This window comes from Lupinus angustifolius, unplaced genomic scaffold (assembly GCF_001865875.1).
Source record: "Lupinus angustifolius cultivar Tanjil unplaced genomic scaffold, LupAngTanjil_v1.0 Scaffold_12_4, whole genome shotgun sequence".
Lineage (NCBI taxonomy): Eukaryota > Viridiplantae > Streptophyta > Magnoliopsida > Fabales > Fabaceae > Lupinus > Lupinus angustifolius.
The window spans coordinates 10512-30008 of NW_017718588.1; the positions used below are offsets into that span (position 1 = coordinate 10512).

Consider the following 19497-nt stretch of genomic DNA (forward strand, 5'->3'; position numbering starts at 1 on the left):
AATATATACGTAGGTGACACGGTGAGAACTTTCAAGCCATATTGTTCACAATAAGAATTTTGTAAAGAACCAAAACTGAGTAAACTGAGTCCTATGCTGCTCACAAAGAGTTGAGTGGGGACGAGGCATTCCATAGCAAGGACGGCAGAAAGAAAAAAACCAGCAATGTTCTTGATAAATAACTTGGAGAGGTGATCCGAGTAAGCTTCTTAGCCATTAATTATAGAGAAATCAATATTTTATATCTATTCACTAATTCAAATTTAAACACTTGTATTTTCCTAGAATTGATTATCCTCTCCCATGATATATATATATATATAGAACATGTGAAACATGTTCGCTATGCATGTTGGAATCTGTCCAACTTTCTACTGGTGCCAACGTAAAATTGATACAATACTTTGTGGAGATTTTCCCACAAATGGCAGCCTTAGTTCCAAACATTGCACGTTAAGCCAAAGCTCAAATCAGTGTTTGTAATTTCTTTATTTTTGGGTGTACTACTTTCAATTGAACTGTAGATTTTGTAAAGGAATGAACATTTTTATTTGTAAGTTAATCTCTTCACTTTATAATTTAATAAATAAAAAATTAGTGTAATCTTTTTCACTAAAAATAAACTAAATCTAATATCTAATTAAACCAAAGAGTACATGAATGAAGTGAATTTGGTTTCTATCATCTACCTACTACTTTCTAACAGAAATATGAATGGAAGAAGGATTGCACTTTACTAAGCTCAATGTAAAAGATGAACAAAATCACTCTTTCAATAATACCTCTCTTTGTTATTGATAAAACATGAATAACATTTTTTATTTACAATGGGAGAAGCTATATCCTATTTATACTAAACTAATAAGCCTAATTAACAAAGCTAAAACATAAACATCTAATATAACTAATATAACAAACTAAAAGCAAAACAAAACAGAGAGAACAAAGTTTTCCAAAAGGTAATTTAGGTAACTTGTTTATAAAGTAATTGAGCCAAATTGCATTGTTGATTCATTAAATAAGATGCTAAAGTGTCATGACTATTATTGTCCATGATCCTAATGCTAGGATGGTCTGCTGATGCACTATGATCCTTATCATTTGTGGTTGTGATGCTGGTGTGACTTGCAACATGTTTGTTGCCTAAGTTGATGCTTGTTGAAGTGCCTAAGTCATTGCTTGCTGATATGTTTTTGCTTCTTTGGTCAGATGTGTGTGATGAGTCACTGTTTGATGTGTTGTAGTATGCATTGCTTGGATTAGATGACCTTTCCAGTTGATCATGATGTCCATGCTTGGCTTGGTTAAGTGTTTTGACTGGTTGTTTGTGTGATTTATGGTTGGTTGTGATGGCTTGATCTAATACCCCACAACCCACAAGTTGGGACACATATATTTATGAGACCCAGCCTGAGATGTATTGTAGTATAGTCCTTTGTACCTAGAGGTTTTGTGAGAGTATTAGCTAGTTGGAGGTGAGAAGGGACATGTAGGAGTTTGATGAGGCCTTTGGTATGTTGTTTCCTAATAGTGTGACAATCTAACTCTATGTATTTGGTCCTCATGAAAAAGTGGTTGGAGGAAATGTGTAAAGTTGATTGGTTGTCACAGTATAATGTTGCAGGGCTAGTAGTTTTAATGTTTAAGTCTTGTAGAATAAAAGAGATCCATTTAAGCTCACAAGTGGTTAGGGTCATTGCTCTGTACTCAACCTCACGTGAACTTCTAGAGACTGTTTTTTGCTTTATAGATTTCCATGAAATGAGAGAATTACCTAGGTAGATTCAATAGCCAAAAACTGATATTCTTGTATCAGGGCATGATGCCCAATCACTATCACTATAGGCTTTGATATGGATAGAGGAATTAGAAGGGTAGAAAAGGCCTAAGGATGGGGTGTCCTTGAGAGGTATTTGATAACTCTTAGAGCAACATAGTAATGAGTGGTTGTTGGGTTGACCATGAATTGTGTCAATTGATTGACAACAAAGGCAATGTCGAGTCTAGTATTTGTAAGATAGATAGTCTATCTATTAATCTTCTGTAAGCATGAACATCATGATAAGGTGTGCTCGAATCCTGAAAGAGGTGAGTGCCATGAATCATAGGAGTTGGAACAAGTTTACATCCTAAAATACCTGCATCAGAAACAATCTCAAGAGAATACTTTCTTTGATTCATATATATGCCTTTGTTAGTTCTAGCAATTTCAAAGCCAAGAAAATATCCTAAATTACTTAGGTCTTTGATTTGAAAAGTGTGATGAAGGAGATTTTGTATATGCAATAATTATGTTGGATTGTTACCAGTTAAGATAATATCATCAACATAAACCAAGAGAATTGCCATATAATGATCTTTAAAGTGTTTATTGAATAAATAATGATCACTCTTGGATTTTAGATAGCCATCTTTAAAGTGTTTAATGAATTTCCATAGTGCACAATGGTAATCTTGCAAATCTCTTGGTGATTTGAAGTCCCATTGGTTCTTTTGGCTTGTGTTGTAAATGGGGTAGTAGTTGAAGTGGGTGGAGGGCTAGTATGGTTAGAGATTAGAGCAGAGTTGGTGATTTGAGGTCTGGTTGAGTTGGAAGGTGTGAGTTTTTGGTTTAGGAAAATTTCCTCATAGAGGAGCTGATCAAAGACGGAATTGATGGGTAAGGGAGGTTGATGAATGGTAGAGGTGTCTGTTGTTGTCTTGTAAAGGAAGATGTGTTCATGAAAGAACAATCCTTGATGACCTCTAAAGACCTTGTTTGAAGGTTAAGGACAATAAAGCCTTTGGTTCTCTCCTTATAGCCTAAAAATACACATCTTCTAGCTCTAGGATCAAACTTTGTCCTAGTATGGGCTAAAGTGCTTGTAAAGTAGAGAGAGCAAAAAAAAAATTAGGTTACCTATGTTAGGCTTCTTGTGATGCATTAGTTCATAAGGTGATGCAAGTTTTAAGACAGGTGTAGATAAGAGGTTCATGATTGATCGAGGCCGTACCCGATGCAAATAATATAGCAATTAAAAACTGCACTACTAGGAAGTGACTCCTAGGTCGTTTCCCAAGGATTATCTTTCTAGTAAAGATTCAAACACCTTATACTGACACACACAAGGGGGTTTTTGTTGTTGGGTGGTATGAAACATAAATCAATTTTAGAAACAGTAGTAAATAAGCAATGTAATAAAATGGCTAAATCTCTTTAGTTCGTTTGTTCACAACTAAATCCTTGGTTTCAAAAGATTATTTTCGGATTCCAACCATTAACTTCCGAATTTGTTGAGAATCAATTAACTAAGCGATAGTCAATTCAAAGTTCCAAAACCTAAGCCTCTAACTAAGCGAAATCAGCATAAGCATGAAACGATTAACAAATTCACATTAACTAAGCATTCATGCACTAGAGAGTAAATCAACTAAGCAAAGATAAACTCACAAACCAGTTTCTAAGTAATGGAATTAAACAAACCATATTCAGAAATAAGATAGAAGAAATCAACAATAAAGAAACTGAAAATTCATTAATAACAAAACCTCAAGAGTTGTGATACATTACCAAAGGAACTTAGTCCAGAAATTTAGCCTTCCATGACAATAGAAGAACAAACCGAAAATGAAAATGAAGAAGAAGTGAAACCCTTGCAGAGCCAAAAGAGGGAAAACGAAATTTCAAGTGTTTCAAAGTGAGGGAAAAGTAAAGTGTGAGAGTGGAATTCGGGTTTCCTCTTTTACAAAGAGTAAAACCGAAAATGGGCCCTAAACAATGGGCCCAAAACTAAAACCGAATTTAGAAATAAAAAATCCTAATATAAAAATACAATCTGCACTTCAACACATATCCTCCACTTCCAAAATGCCCAAAATGCCATTCGTACCAAATATGATCTGAAAATGATAATAGACTTAATTAGGCCAAATAATCCAAAATTAATTCATTTTAGGAATATAAGTCCAATAAAGTCTAAAACACTAAACCATGTGAAACAAAGTCAATTAGGCACTAAGAATCATCAATCATGTTGAATTAAGGTTATGAATAACGTGTAATATATTGTTCATCAAATACCTTTTACACTCCTGGGAAAAATCAAGAAATAAGGTTATGCTAACTGATATGCACCAAAGTGAGTCATGCAAGAAGATCACAAAATCTAGAAACCTAAGAAAATCACATACTTCATAATGGAATCTAGGAAATACAATTTTTTTGGCAAAATCAAACATACAAGAGTGAAAGAATCAAATTAAGATATCCATGAACATCATCCAATGATTTCAAGTGTGCAAAGAAACCAATCAAATCAAGAGGCGAGTCATAACAATGATAGAGCCTCACAAGATATGCTCTCTAAAGTGTTTACACTCATGTGTCTTAGGTTTTAAGTGTTTACAATTGTGTGTCTTAGGTTTTAAGTGTTTACACTCAAAGCACTTCATGAAAACAAACACAACCATAAGCTTGACAAACCTCTAACATCAACATCATAAGCACATTAACTTAAAGATCAAAAGGACTTTTCAAGGTTGTAATGGGGCCAAGGACAAGGTATGATGAATATGGGATATGTAGCTAAAACCAAATGGAATAGATGAGCAATGAAGAATAAGTAAAAAGTAAGTAAAAATCATCCCCAACATAAGACCAAATCTCTAATCCCAATCCTCTTTGCCTTACTCAACATTTTATTCACTTTTGTTTATCTTTTTGTTGTTTTTATTTTTTATTTTTATTTTTTTTATGAAAACTCATGTACACAATTGTATCAACCATAAGACATAACTGAGAATCCATAACATTTGAAGAACAATACACCTTTTCTTACTTAATACTCATTTCCAAAACAATTAAAAAGCTCCAAAATTCTATAAGGTTGGGATAATCATGGTTTTTCACTTATAAGCTTGTAATGAGCTAAATAACAAGGAAATAGGTAAATAGGCTCAAATGGGCTATCAAAGGATAAATTCATTCAAGGTAAGCTTATATGGCTAAGTGACTTATTCAAAAGAAATGCCTAAATCACTTCAATATGTGCATGTGAATATCAAGTATCAACAAGAAACAAGTCATGTTCTAGAGTGCAAGTGATCAAGAGTGCAATCACACATGAAATAATATTAGACGACATACATCAATCCATCCACAATTAAGGCTCAAATTCTCACAAGGGACAAGTCTATCACAATTGTTTCAACCTCTCAATTCTCAAAAGCAACTTAACATACAAAAATGCATGGATTCACACCACAAAACCTAAGCAAAACCCAAAAATCAAAGAAAAGCTTGCATCAACCAAACCTCCAACCTACAATAGTCTCCCCCCACGCTTAAACTACACATTGTCCCAATGTAGCACAATCAGAATATCCAGACATACATACCAATCAATTGAATTGGAGAAGTGCAATAAAAAGTATAGAATGAGAGAAAGAAAAACTCCCTAATTCATGGAGGGGGAAAGTAGGTTCAACCAATGAGTCGTCCTCCACAATTTCATCCATTAAGGAAGGATTTGTAAGAAAGAGCTTGAGTCGATGCCCATTAACCTTGAAGCTCTTATCTGCGGATTCACTTTTGATTTCTACAGTACCATAAGGAAACACATTAGTAACAAAAAAAGGACCAATCTACATAGAACGAAGCTTACCACTCATGAGTCCAAGCCTAGAGTTATACAACAACACTCTTTGACCAACCAAAAATTCCTTTCTAGAAATCAAGTTATCATAAAATCTTTTGGTCTTCTTTTTGTAGAACTTAGAGTTCTCATAGACTTCTAAGTGAATCTCATCAAGTTCACTAATTTGGAGCTTTCTTTCTTCACCAACTTGATAAAGAGTCAAGTTACAAGTTTTCACAGCCCAATAGGACTGATACTTGATCTCTACAGGAAGATGACATGCTTTACAAAAAAACCCGATAAGGGGACATCCCTATGGGTTCCTTGTAACAGTCCGATGTGCCCAAGGAGCATCCTCAAGCCTATTGCTCAAATCCTTTCTGTTAGGTTGTACCATCTTCTCCAAAATCCTCTTTATCTCTCTATTTGAAATCTCAGCTTGCCCATTACATTGGGGGTGATAAGGAGTGGAGACTCTATGAACAACCCCATATTTCTTGAGCATAACTTGCATGGATCTATTGCAGAAGTGAGTGCCTTTGTCACTAACAATGGCTCTGGGTATGCCAAACCTGCAAAAAATGTGAGACCTAACAAAATCCATAACAACCCGAGCATCATTAGTCCTGGTAGCCTTAACTTCCATCCATTTAGAAACATAATCAACAACAAGCAGAATATAGTAAAAACCAAAAGAAACAGGAAAGGGACCCATGAAATCAATACCCCATATATCAAACACCGCACAAAACAACATAGGTTGTTGAGGCATCTCTTGTATCCAAGAAAGGGTACCACATGCTCTCTGACACTGCTCACAAGTGCTACAAATCCTTCACGTATGTTTGAAGATGGTGGGCCAATAAAATATAGAGTCAAACACCTTGTGTGTTATCCTTTGGATACCAAGATGGCCACCCACTACAGAAGAATGACAAAAGTGAAGGTCTGACTCAATCTCATTATCTGGAATGCATATTCTAATAACCTGGTCAGTACAAAATCTCCACAAATAGGGATCATCCCACACATAATATTTAGCATCACTTTTAAGTTTATCATTCTTAGCTCTAGATGCAAGTGGAGGAAGAATATATGCAACCAAATAATTAACAATGTTAGCCAACCAAGGGTGGGGAAAGAAACATAAATATTCAAAAGCTATTCATCATGAAAATCATCTATGATATGCATCATATCAACATCTCCCTCAATCCTTCTCAAGTGGTCAACCACCAAATTTTGTGCTCCACTCCTATCACGAATCTCCAAATAAACTCTTGGAGCAAGAACATCCATCTGATCAACTTTGTTTTGTTATCAGCTTTCTTCAATAAGAACTTCAAAGTTGCATGGTCAGTGAAAACAACTATTCTAGAAGCAAGCAAATAAGACCTAAACTTATCTAGAGTAAATACAATAGCTAAAAGCTATTTTTCAGTTGTGGTGTAATTTGCTTGTGCAATATCTAAAGTCCTGGAAGCATAAGAAATTACCTTAGGCAGTTTGTCCACTTGTTGTGCCAGGACAACCCCCAATGCATAATTAGAAGCATCACGCATCAGCTTAAAAGGGATTGTCGAATCAGGTGCCTGGATAATAGGAGTGGTGGTCAAGTTTGTCTTGAAGCAATCAAATGGCTCCATACATCTCTCATCAAAATCAAAGACCACCTTCATTTGCAACAGGTTGGATAGTGGAAGAGCCTTCTTGCTGAAATCTTTAATGAACCTACGATAGAAACCTACATGACCAAGAAAAGAACGAACCTCTCGCACGCAAGAGGAGTAAGGAAATTTCGAAATAACATATATCTTGGAAGGATCTATCCTAATTCCCTTATTTGAGATCACATGCCCCAAAACTATGCCCTACTCTACCATGAAATGACATTTTTTGTAATTCAGAACAAGGGTAGTTTCAATCCATTTATGAAGAACTTTATCCAGACTTTCCAAACATGCATCAAATGAAGATCCATAAACACTAAAATCATCCATAAACATCTCTATGCAACTTTCTAAAAAATCAATAAAAATGCTCACCATACACCGCTGGAATGTACTAGGGGCTTTGCATATGCCAAAAGGCATCCTCCTATAGAAAAAAATGCCAAATGGGAAGGTGAATGTGGTCTTCTTCTGATCCTTAGGAGCAATATGAATATGGAAGTACCCAGAAAAACCATCAATAAAACAATAATGAGATTTACCTGCTAAGCGCTCAAGCATCTGATCAATAAATGGCAAAGGAAAGTGATCATTTCTTGTTGCTTGATTAAGCCACCTATAATCAATGCAGACTCCCCAACTGTTATGCACTCTCGTAGGAATCAGCTCATCTCTCTCATTTTCACCACTGTCATTCTTGTCTTCTTTGGAACCACCTGAACCGGGCTCACCCATTGACTATTAGAAATGGGATATATAATCTTAGCTTGTAAAAGCTTTGTGACCTTTTTCTTCACAACATCAAGGATGACTGGATTGAGTCTCCTTTATGTTTGCCTTACTAGTTTAGCTCCATCCTCCAAGAGTATCCTACGCATGCACATGGATGGGCTAATACCAAGAATGTCAGCTAAAGTCCAACCAATTGTCTTCTTGTGCTTCATCAGCACTTGCAACAACTTCTCCTTTTGATCAACATCAAGGAAGGTGGAAACAAAAACATGAAGCTTCTCATCATCCTCTAAGTAAGCATACTTGAGGTTTTTAGGCAAAGGTTAAAGCTTCAATACAGGTGCGTGCAAAATAGATGGAACCAAAGTAGCAGACATAGATTCTGCAGCCTACACCTGAGCAAGTAAATTAGATTGTTGTATGATGTTTTGCAGCAATTGGGTTAGTACAATCTGATTCTACAAGATTGGGATCAACAGAAATATGTAGAAACTCATCAATACAAGAATTATATATTTTAGAATCAGTGCATGTATGACAAGTGTATGAGTCTTTCAATGACATAGAATCAAAATCATTAAGAAGATCATAGATATGCTCATTAGTTAATTCATCAAGTAAATCAATATGAAACATATAATGGTCCTCAGATGGATGCTTCATAGCATCAAAAATGTTAAACCAGACCATAATATCACCAAACTCCATAGATAATGTTCTAGCATGGACATTTATCTTGGTTCGGGCTGTTCTAAAAAATGGCCTCCCTAAAATGATAGGAACTGTGTTATAGGAGGATCTCTCTTCCATATCGAGAATATAAAAATCAGCCGGAAAAATAAGTTCACCAACACGAACTAAGATATCCTCTATTAAACTAGCAGGATATGCAGTACTCATGTTTGCTAATTGAATCACTACTTCGGTGGGTTGCATAGGTCCAAGTGAAAGAGAGATGAAAACTAACATAGGCATAACATTAAATGAAGCTCCTAGATCTAGCATGACATTCTCAAATTTGCTATTACCTATTATGCAAGGTACAACAAATGTACCTAGGTCCTTACCCTTTTCAGGAATGTGAGGAAAATGTTTACCTATTACTGCGGAAACATTTCTGCCCAAGTTGATCCTCTCATTACCTTTGAGCCTCCTCTTGTGAGTGCATAACTCCTTTAGAAGTTTTTTCATATCTTGGAATTTTCTTGATTATATCAAGTAAAGGTATATTCACCTCTACCTTTCTAAATGTGTCCAAGATCTCTTTAATTTGTCTACTTCTTCCATCTTCTTACTTGGAATGGCTCTTGGAGGAAATGGAAGAGGAACGAAAGATGGTTGTGCATCACGTGTGGAAGGTTCACTAGCATGAATTTCTTTGCTAGTTATCTCAGTCTCTTGTAAAACATGTTGCTTCATTTTTTATGCAGCTAGATCAACTTCAATCTTTTTGCCTGACCTTAGAGTGATGACACTCACATTCTTCAGGTTAACCACTGTATGGGAAGGTAACTTGTCAGAATTCTAAGAGTGCAATGTGTTCAATGAAGTAGCCATATGTCCTATCTGGATGGTCAAATTCTGAATGGAGGACTCTTGTCTTTGAATGGAAGCTCTGGTCTCTTGCTGGAATTGCATATTCTGCAATGTCATATGTCTCACCAATTCTTCCAATGAAGGCTCATTAGGTGCAGGAGGAGGATTACTATTCACTTGTTGTTGCCTCTACTGTTGGATTGGAGGAGTCACATATGGTCTATTTTATGCAACATTATTGTTCTGAAATGGTGGTCCTGGATGAGGTTGTGAAGGATCAGACCATTTAAGATTCAGATGATTCCTCCCACCAGGGTTGTATCTGCTTGGTGAAGGATCATAATTCTGTTGATGTTGTTGATGTCTGTTGTTGTAAATATTTGTAGCGTAGGCCTTAGGATGGTCACCGGTTTTGGGCTCCAAAAGAGAAGGACAAACATTAGCATAATGGTCAGTTACGATGCAAATGTCACAAACTCGTGTTGTAAGTAGAGGTTTCTGCTGATTCATGGCAAGTTGAGTGACCAAGGTAGCAAGTGAGTTAATTTTTTTCTCAAGTTTATCTTGCAACACCGAATCTGTCCCAACATCATGGACACCTCTGATCATTATATCATCACTACTTCTTGCACTGAACTGCAGAGAGTTGGAAGACATCTTCTCAATCAAACCTCTAGCCTCTAAATGGGTCATATCTCCAAGTGCACCACCACTAGTAACATCAATGATATTTCTCTCCAGGTTGTTCAGAGATCTGATGATGGGGGCAGCTTGCAAATAGTCTCTTGAATCTCTCCTAATATCATATAAACCTTCTACATGTAGTTGTCTTATTTCAGAATTATCTTTTCTGATTGCAGTGGTCCTGTGTAACGCCCCGAAAATTACTCTAACAATATGGCCCCAAAAATGGGTAAAAAAGTTTCTTTTGTAATGTAAAATTCCTCCATTTACATTTGATTCCTTTTCAGGACATCACATTAAGTAAACTAATTTGCGGAAAAGACAACAACCATTACCTAATGGTAATCAAAAGCCACTTAACATACCGTGGGATAATTCTTTATTACAAATGACCGAAAATGTATATACATAAACCAAAGCGGAAATACAATCTTTGTCTAAACTGAAAAATACTCAAAGTTGACTGACTTATTCAACCCACTAAAGTACCCTACACAGATACCCTCTTAAAAGCAACTAGAAATGGAAATGATTGCTAGTGACTAGCTCCAATGTTTGTGGGTGTACTAGGACACTCGCTGGGGTCCTCCTCCATCTTAGAATCGGAGGAGAGTTCTACCACTTCAATGGATTCTTCTATATAGACAAACTACACACAATCCTTCTCTTCGGCTTCTAGCTCTTCCTCTTCAGGTTTATTGGACGAACCCTCTGACCTACTTCTCGATCTCGCATCTACCAGAAAATCGGGCATCATCCGTCGAGTAGCCCTCCTCTCTAGTAGGGAATTGAGCACGTTGCCCCAAGTCCTTCTCCGGGTAGATGGTCCTGCAGTAGTTGGTGCATGAGGAATCACAGACTGAAGGGATGGTGCACTAGGTGTTAATCTCCGAGCAGATAAGGTAAAGCGCATCGTAGAGCTATCACAAACCATCTGCAGCTCTAAGGCACAAGGGCTTGTGTAGGTGTATCATTGTCCATCACTGCTCCATGTCCCCTCTTGGGACATCGAGAATCGGTAGCTCCGAATTCTTGCGGTACAGTCCATCAAAACGAGAACGCAAACCGAAGACAAGTAGAAAGAAAATTAGAGAGATTAAGACATCTAATGAATATTATTCATTGATGGCTTGGAATTATTCAGAATATTACGTCCAGACAGACACACATAATATACAAAATATATAGCTCATACATAAATGCATAATGATGAATGATGTTGTAACTCGGATCATGAGGATCAATGTCCATGATCTCAATGTATGAATTTTATGTTTATTTCATTCATCCTTACACCAATATCCTCCCAATATACTATTCGGAAATAACCAAGAGTGCAGGTCCCATAACAAGCCAATTTGAACGCACCAAAAATAAATTATTCCTCGCAAGGATATATGATCGATCGGTTCCGAAGAACTCTCCATTTCAGGACGATGTCATATCAAACACTTTTTGGACATCCCTCTCATTGATCCTGATTGCAAAGAGAGGCTGTCAGATATCGTCTAGTTTGCGCTATGAGAACTGTGTGATCCAACAAAATACCTCATCCAGAAATACAAAGGACTCGTCCCACCTAGACTCTCTGTAATGTCCCGAAAATCATTTCATAATTACTATACTTAATGTCTTGGAATAATGGGTAATTTTTTATTTTATTTTATGTAACATATAACTTACAAATTATTTTTTTCCATTTTATCTATTCTCTTTCAAGACGTCACATTATCCAACCTTTGTGGAAATAATTTCTTAATACTTAAAATGTAATTGAGCGAAAATAATTCTTTTATGAATACTTCTCATTAATTAATTCTTGAATTTGTAATACATACATCATGGTTTACAAAATACAAGGCGGAGTATATTCTCCGCCCCTAACAAAGACTAAAAATACAAAATATAAATAAAATAATGTCGAAGACATTGGCATTACAAGAGTACCCTACACAGGTTCCCTATCAAAAGAAAGAAAAGAGCTCCTAGACCGGTGGTGCACTAGAAACCTCACTCGGGTCTTCCTCGATCTCCGAGTCTGAAGAGATCTCTATAACCTCCACCGAATCCTCTACGCAAATTAACTCTACACAATCATTGTCCTCGTCCTCCACCACCTCATCTATTGCCCAATCCATCGAAGGGTCCGGGGTGTACCCCTAGGCCCCGATGAGGAAGTCATGCCTGCTCCTTCCGTCCCTCTTGGCGTTGAGTTAGTAGATGAGAATCTTGGTTGGGGCCCGGTCCTGACAACCTCCGATCTGCCTCGTGCCTCAGCTGGTGCGGATGGATCAGCAGGTACGGACCTTCGCTCTAGTAGGGTGAACGATGCTTCCCGAACTGTGTAATATGGTGGGAGATGCAACATAGAGCCACCACATACGAGATCCAATTCCAGGTCGCAAGGACTAGTGTAGGTGTATTTGTTTCCTTCAACGCTCCATGCCCCCTCCTGGGACATGGTAAATCAGTAACCCTTGATCATCGTCGATCTATCCATCTAAACATGGATGTATACGAGTACATCAGAAAGAAAGAGATGGAGTAAAACATCTAATAAAAGCTTATCATTGACGTTGTGGAATTACACAGAATATCACCCCAAGACAAAGAACAAGTACAGATATATCATATGATCATACACGCATGTATTAATGATGAATGAAGTATAAAAAAAATATGATTTTAGAATCAATATCAATAAATACCATGTATACATGCTATGCATATGTCCACCATCCTTACACCATTATCCTCCCAATAACTATTCGGAAATAACCGAGAGTACAGGTCCCATAACAAGCCGTTTTGATCGCACCAAAACTTATTCCTAGCACTGATATATATATGATCGATTTGTTTCAACAGAACTGTCCATTTCAGGATAGTGTCGTATCAAACACTTTCTGGGCATCCCTCTCATTGATCCTGATTGCAAATAGGGGTTGTCAAAGATCATCTAGTTTGCATTGTGAGCACTGTTAGAGATCGTCTAGTTATAACACATGTTTTTAAGCCTTGAATTTAACAATTATCTCATACATATAATTCTTAGAACAGTTATTCGAGCAATATTAAACAGGAATAATCATGGCATCTTCACACATAATCTAACATAATTCGGCATAAGAAATATTGTTGTACTTAATCCAAAAAAAACAGACAATTGATTAAGTACAAGCTTTCTTAATACCCAAGACAACTCCAAAATTATGAGGGAGTTTGGAGGTACTGAAGCATATTCGGACACCACTATGTCACAATGTTTTTCCCCTCACCTGAGTGTGTCGTGCTGATTGTTTCCTCGATTCTAGGTGAGCTTAATTCATCGGGTCTCTTATTGAACTCTTCATCACGCAAAAATCAAAATAACGCTACTTAGATCACGTTGATAATTATTATTCTTTCAAAATAATATTTTACGCGAAAATAAAACTTTCGATCTAAAATGAACTTAATCGCTTTCATCCATCCGATTCAAGGTTAGGTATTGCTTGAATCATCATTTATCATTGAAAGTCTTACAACACACCAACACTTTCTAAAGTAAAGTTTTAACAAAACTTATAACAGAATTATGTCATAATCTATGGATATACGTCAGGTTAGTTCCCAGGAAAGAGAGGTGGGTCGTAAAGACACACTTAAATACCAAGTCTTTCCTTAGACATAACTTTTCTAGACATGTATTTCCACTTCATTACTTTTTTCCAGTAATGATAACTATTTATTAAGATTAACCTTTTTAGGTAAGATTATTAAGCTAGACTTACCATTTTAAAGTAAGCCATCTTAAACAAAATCAATACTTTTAAATCAAGACTTTTTAAGTCAATCTTACAACTTTAAGGTAAGCTAACTTAACCAAGATCAACACTTTTGAATCATTTTTCAATCTAAGACTTCACAACACTTTAGGTTTATAAAGTCAAGACTTTTTAGGTCAATCTCCTCATTTAAAGTATGCTACTAAAGAAAACACAACTAATTTCATGATCATCTCAACACCTCCAAATTTTAGGATAACCTCAAAGATTAATAGGTGTTGATTTCATAGTCATGAACTATAAATCATAAGTTAACACTTTTACTACTTTAATATCCAAAACTTCATAACACTTGAAGTTTACAATAGGTGTTGATTTCATAGTAATGAACTATCTCAGAAACTTTTATTCTCCAAAAATCTTGAAAAAATAAGGCAACCAAGAATATTATAATATAAGACTAAAACTCAACCGAGGTTTAGCCTAAAATATTACTGATTAATTTCTATAATTAATTCATTAACAACTAATTACTTAATTAAATGTGCTCGAAAAAATACGGTGTTACACTCTGCCATTGTCGTCCCTCTCAACATCGCGGGGATCGTTCGTCTCCCGTAAATTTCCTCTCCACGACTTCGTTACTCATAATGAGTATGCACACTAACCGAGGTTAGCCGATTAAACCTTTTAAATAGTCTTTTATATCTATCGGTCCATCCTAAGACATCTCCTAAAGGAATGCTTTTAGTGGGACCTGATCTTAAGTTATCACGTAATATTGGAATAAGATCCCTACCACTATGAACCATCGCTGAATTACCCTTAACGGTCACATGGCCAAGCCTCTTACCGTCAGACGACCTTGCTGTGTAGTATCATTTAATCCTTTTTAGGCATCGCCTTGCTCACGACGTCATCGTTGGAATCCTTGCCCAAATAAGGAACAAGAACAAATGTAACGGTATAAGTTTGTTGGTTTGGGCATCAGGCTCAATCCTCTGAGCCACAGTCTTCCCCCATGTGTAAATAAACTTCACACCCAAGCTAGGGCTATTGCTTAAATAATCAATCAATCAAAAACAATCACAATTTATGTTTGTCTCTCGCCCAAGCAAGGCTGGCTCGCCCAGGCGACAATCGGGGGCATAATTCACTATTTCTCCCTCGCCAAGGCGAGGCTGGCTCGCCCAGGCGAGGGTATTCCACTTGCCAGAACTATTTCCTTGTCCTTTTGGGCTACCATATCGAAAATCTCTACTATTTTTTACCCTACGTGTTTTAGTTTCTCGAGTGGTGTTCCTTCATGGATAACAATCACAAGACTTGATATTTTATACTATCCTAGGGGCATATAGCCTAAGGATATATTCGTACTTAATCCAGACACGAAATCATTTGGTTAAGTACGGGTTTCTAACAAAAACAGAAATAACTCCCAACTTTTGAGGTAGTTGGGAGGTTCGGGTGTCATATTCGGACACCACTATGTCACGATGTATTCTCTCTCACCTTGGGTTGTAGCGTGGTTGATCTCCGTCACGTGAATGGATTGGTTGTCTCACTTCCAACGCCTCGAAACTAAACTCAAATTAGTGATTAACGAGTTAAATCGTTCACTTATTAACTCTACGACACAGACATCGTTCTAATCTATATTAAGAGCATCAAATACTCTCATCCATCCGGTCCAAGACTTATATTCCCGAACCCTTATTTATCCTCAAAAGTTTCGTTCTCAATTCCTATAGGCTCATGATCATTTCAACACCTTTTTACAAGGGTTGATCTCATGCTCAAAACAATATTTCAAATCAAACATCCTTAATTTCATTATCATCTTTTTTCATCAAAATCAACACATGCATATATTTTAAATACTAAAACAGCCCCATGAACAACAATATTTCATGGTTTCAAAACACGATTTCTAAATTCACAAAAACTCATTTTTCACGTTCTTGCGTATAACAAGAGATATGAAGGTATTTTAGAAATTTTGGACAGTTGAAAATGTTCGTAACATGTGCATAAACATCATATTCAAATATTGTAAATAATGAACACCTAGATTTTCTAAAAGATTAAGAAAAAAGATGAAAGCTTACTTGGAGTTCTTGAGAAATCAGAATGAAGAAGAAGAAGAGTGATGCCAAGGGTTTGTCCAAGTTGGGTGGCTCTTTTAAAGGAAATGATTCAATATTTAGAGAAGCAAACCAAGGGTTTCAAGAGTAAATAGCTCTTTTAATAGGAATTGAATCAGGTTTAAGGAGGCAAGCCAAGAGTTTTCAAAGAATAACAGCGTAACGATTAATGAAGGGTTTAAGGAATTTAGTGTAAAAGATGAGTATTTTTGCTTTCTTTCCCAACAAGTTTCACTCGTGAAAGTGAAGTGACTTATTCGACGAAAGTGAAGTTTCACTCGTTAAATCATGCACGAGTAGTATCGGCTAATACTCGGCTGGATATTGAAAATCTTTCGATACGGTTAGAATTTCAGAATACCGAATTCGGAGTGAAAAATATTTAGAAATGCGTTTTGGACAAACTTGATGTCTATCTTGACTCGAAATAATATTTCGCGCAATCGGAATTCGATTCCGAGCTACGGAACTCAAAAACATATTGTTGGACCGATAGCAGTCCAAAAACTTTCCGTCACAGAAAATTACGAACATTTACCATAATATATGAATTCACATAACAAGACTAACACTCAACTATGATTTAGCCTAAATCATTACTGATTAATTTCTAAATATTATTTTTTCTTAAAATAAATAAATAATAAAATATATAGAATTTTCACGGTGTTACAATCATCCCCCACTTATAAGATTTTCGTCCTTGAAAATTAAACGTACCTCTTAATAAAATATATGAGGATAGGGTTCTCTTATGGCCTCTTCGACCTCTCAAGTTGCATCTTCTCCGTTTGTTTGGCTCTAGATCTCCTTAACTAGGGCAATCTCCTTGACTCGCAACACCTTCACACTTCGATCAACGATTGTCACGGGCATAGTTTCAAAAGTGAGTTATCCTTTAGCTGGATTGCATTGGGTTCGATGATATGTGATGGGTCACTAATGTATTTTCTGAGTTGGGATACATGGAGAACATTATGTAGGTTCGATAATAAAGGTGGCAAGGCTATTTGGTAAGCTACTGGTCCAACTTTTCTAAGGATTTGGTATGGTCCTATGAATTTAGGGGTAAGCTTACGAACTTTAAGCACTCTACCAATGCTAGTTGTCGGAACCACCCACATGAAGACATGATCTCCTTCCTCAAAACTGAGAGGGTTCCTCCTTTTGTCATAGTAGCTCTTCTGCCTACTCTGAGCTGCCTTCATGTTTTCCTTTATCATTCTTATCTTTTCCGTCGTCTACTGAACCACATCGGGTCCTAACGTCAGGTTCTCCCATGCTTCAAACCAACACAACAGTGTTCTGCACTTTCTGCCGTAAAGAGCTTCATACGGCGCCATGTTGATACTCCGATGAAAGCTATTATTGTAGGTTAACTCTATCATATGCAGATAGTCCGCCCGATTTCCAGAGTGTTCCAATACACATACTCTCAGCAAGTCTTCCAAAGATTGGATAGTCCATTCAGATTGGCCATCCGTCTGTGGGTGGCAAGCTGAACTCATACTCAATTTGGTACCCAAGGTTGTTTGCAAACCAGTCCACAACTTCGAAGTGAAACATGGGTCTCTATCCGAGATGATATTTGTAGGAATACCATGCAGTCGGACAATCTCTTTAATGTATAACTCCGCTAGCCTTTCCAAGGAGTATTTCATATTGATGGGTAGAAAGTGAGTTGTCTTCATCAAACGATACACTATCACCCAAACTGCATCATAACCCTTTTGAGTTCGAAGAAATCTTCTCACAAAATCCATTGCAATGCTATCCTATTTCCAAACGGGGATATCCAAAGGTTGGAGTTCCCCTCCGGGTCGCCTGTGCTCGATCTTGGCCTTCTAACATGTTAAGTAGCATGAGACATACTCTGCCACTTCTCTCTTCATACTGGACCACTAGAACATCTTCTTCAAGTCTTAATACATTTTGGTAGCTCCAGGATGAATACTTAGTTTTCTCTTTTGGGCTTCATTCAAGATTGTCATTTTCAACTCGGGGTGTCTTAGCACACAGACTCGGTTCTTTCATCGCAACACTTCATCGGTTCCTTCTTGAGATTCTGGGGCTCTTCCTTCAGCCAACAAGGTTCTCTTCTTTTGCAGTTCTGGTTCGGAACTTTGCAAACCTTTCAGTTGTTCAAAAAAGTCATTTGTTATTGTAAGCATACCTAACATCAAACTCTTAGGTTATACTTGCACCGCAAGACTTAAATTCCTGAAATCCTCAATCAATTCCATCTTCTTGACCATCATGGTCGACATATGCAGAGACTTTCTACTCAAGGCATCAGCCACCACATTATCTTTCCAAGGATGGTACTAGAGATCAAAGTCATAGTCCTTGAGGAATTTAATCCACCATCTCTGCCTTATGTTCAGCTCATTTTGGTCGAATAGATACGTCACAGTTTTGTGATCACTAAAGACTTCAAATCTTACTCCATAGAGGTGATGTCTCCATATCTTGAGAGAAAATACGATTGCAGCCAATTCCAAGTCACACGTCGGATAATTCTAGTTATGTGTCTTTAATTATCTTGAAGCATAAGCTACCACCTTTTGATGTTGCATCAACATGCAACCTAGGCCTTATTTAGATGCATCACAATACACATTGTAATTCCCTTTCGGGTCTGGTAGAATCAATGCAAGTGCTGACGTCAATCTTTTCTTCAATTATTGAAAGTTTTCTTCATACTTCTCTGTCCAGACGAAAGCCTTGTCTTTCCTCGTTAACGTAGTCAGTGGCAACGCCAACTTTGAAAATCCTTCAATAAACTTCTGATAGTATCCTACTAAACCGAGGAAGCTTCTGATCTCCATTACGGATTTTGGAGAATTCCATTCCATCACCGTTCCTACTTTAGGAGGGTCTACGACAATTCCTTCGCTTGATATCACATGCCCAAGAAAATTCACTGATTCTAACCAAAATTTGCACTTTGACAACTTGGCATAGAGTAGGTTGTCTTTCAAAATCTGCAACACTTTCCTCAGATGCTTCACATGTTCCTCCTGATCCTTCGAATAAATCAGGATATCATCGATAAATACAACCACAAATGTGTCGAGATATGGATGAAAATTCTGACTCATTTAATCTATGAACACTTCAGGAGCATTGGTTACACCAAATGGCATCATGAAATATTCGTAGTGCCCATATTCACGCATATTTGGTGGTATCCTGACCGAAGATCGATCTTTGAAAACATGGTAGCTCCTCTTAGTTATTCCATCAAGTCGTCAATTCTTGGCAATGGGTACTTATTTTTTATGGTGACTTTGTTCAAATGTCGGTAGTCAGTACACAACCGCATACTGCCATCCTTCTTCTTCACAAA

At 36.9% G+C, this 19497-nt stretch overlaps 1 protein-coding gene across 1 annotated transcript; it reads right to left on the reverse strand.

Annotated features, from left to right (window-relative positions):
- Positions 1 to 18829: 18829 nt before the first annotated feature.
- On the reverse strand, positions 18830 to 19249 carry LOC109337862 (uncharacterized mitochondrial protein AtMg00860-like). The gene has a single exon (XM_019574937.1). The coding sequence runs from the start codon at positions 19247 to 19249 to the stop codon at positions 18830 to 18832; it is 420 nt and encodes a 139-aa protein (XP_019430482.1).
- Between the last annotated feature and the right edge of the window lie 248 nt (positions 19250 to 19497).

Coding starts and splice junctions, on each gene's coding strand:
- LOC109337862 (XM_019574937.1), bottom strand. CDS start 19,249: ATGAGTCAGAATTTTCATCCATATCTCGACACATTTGTGGTTGTATTT.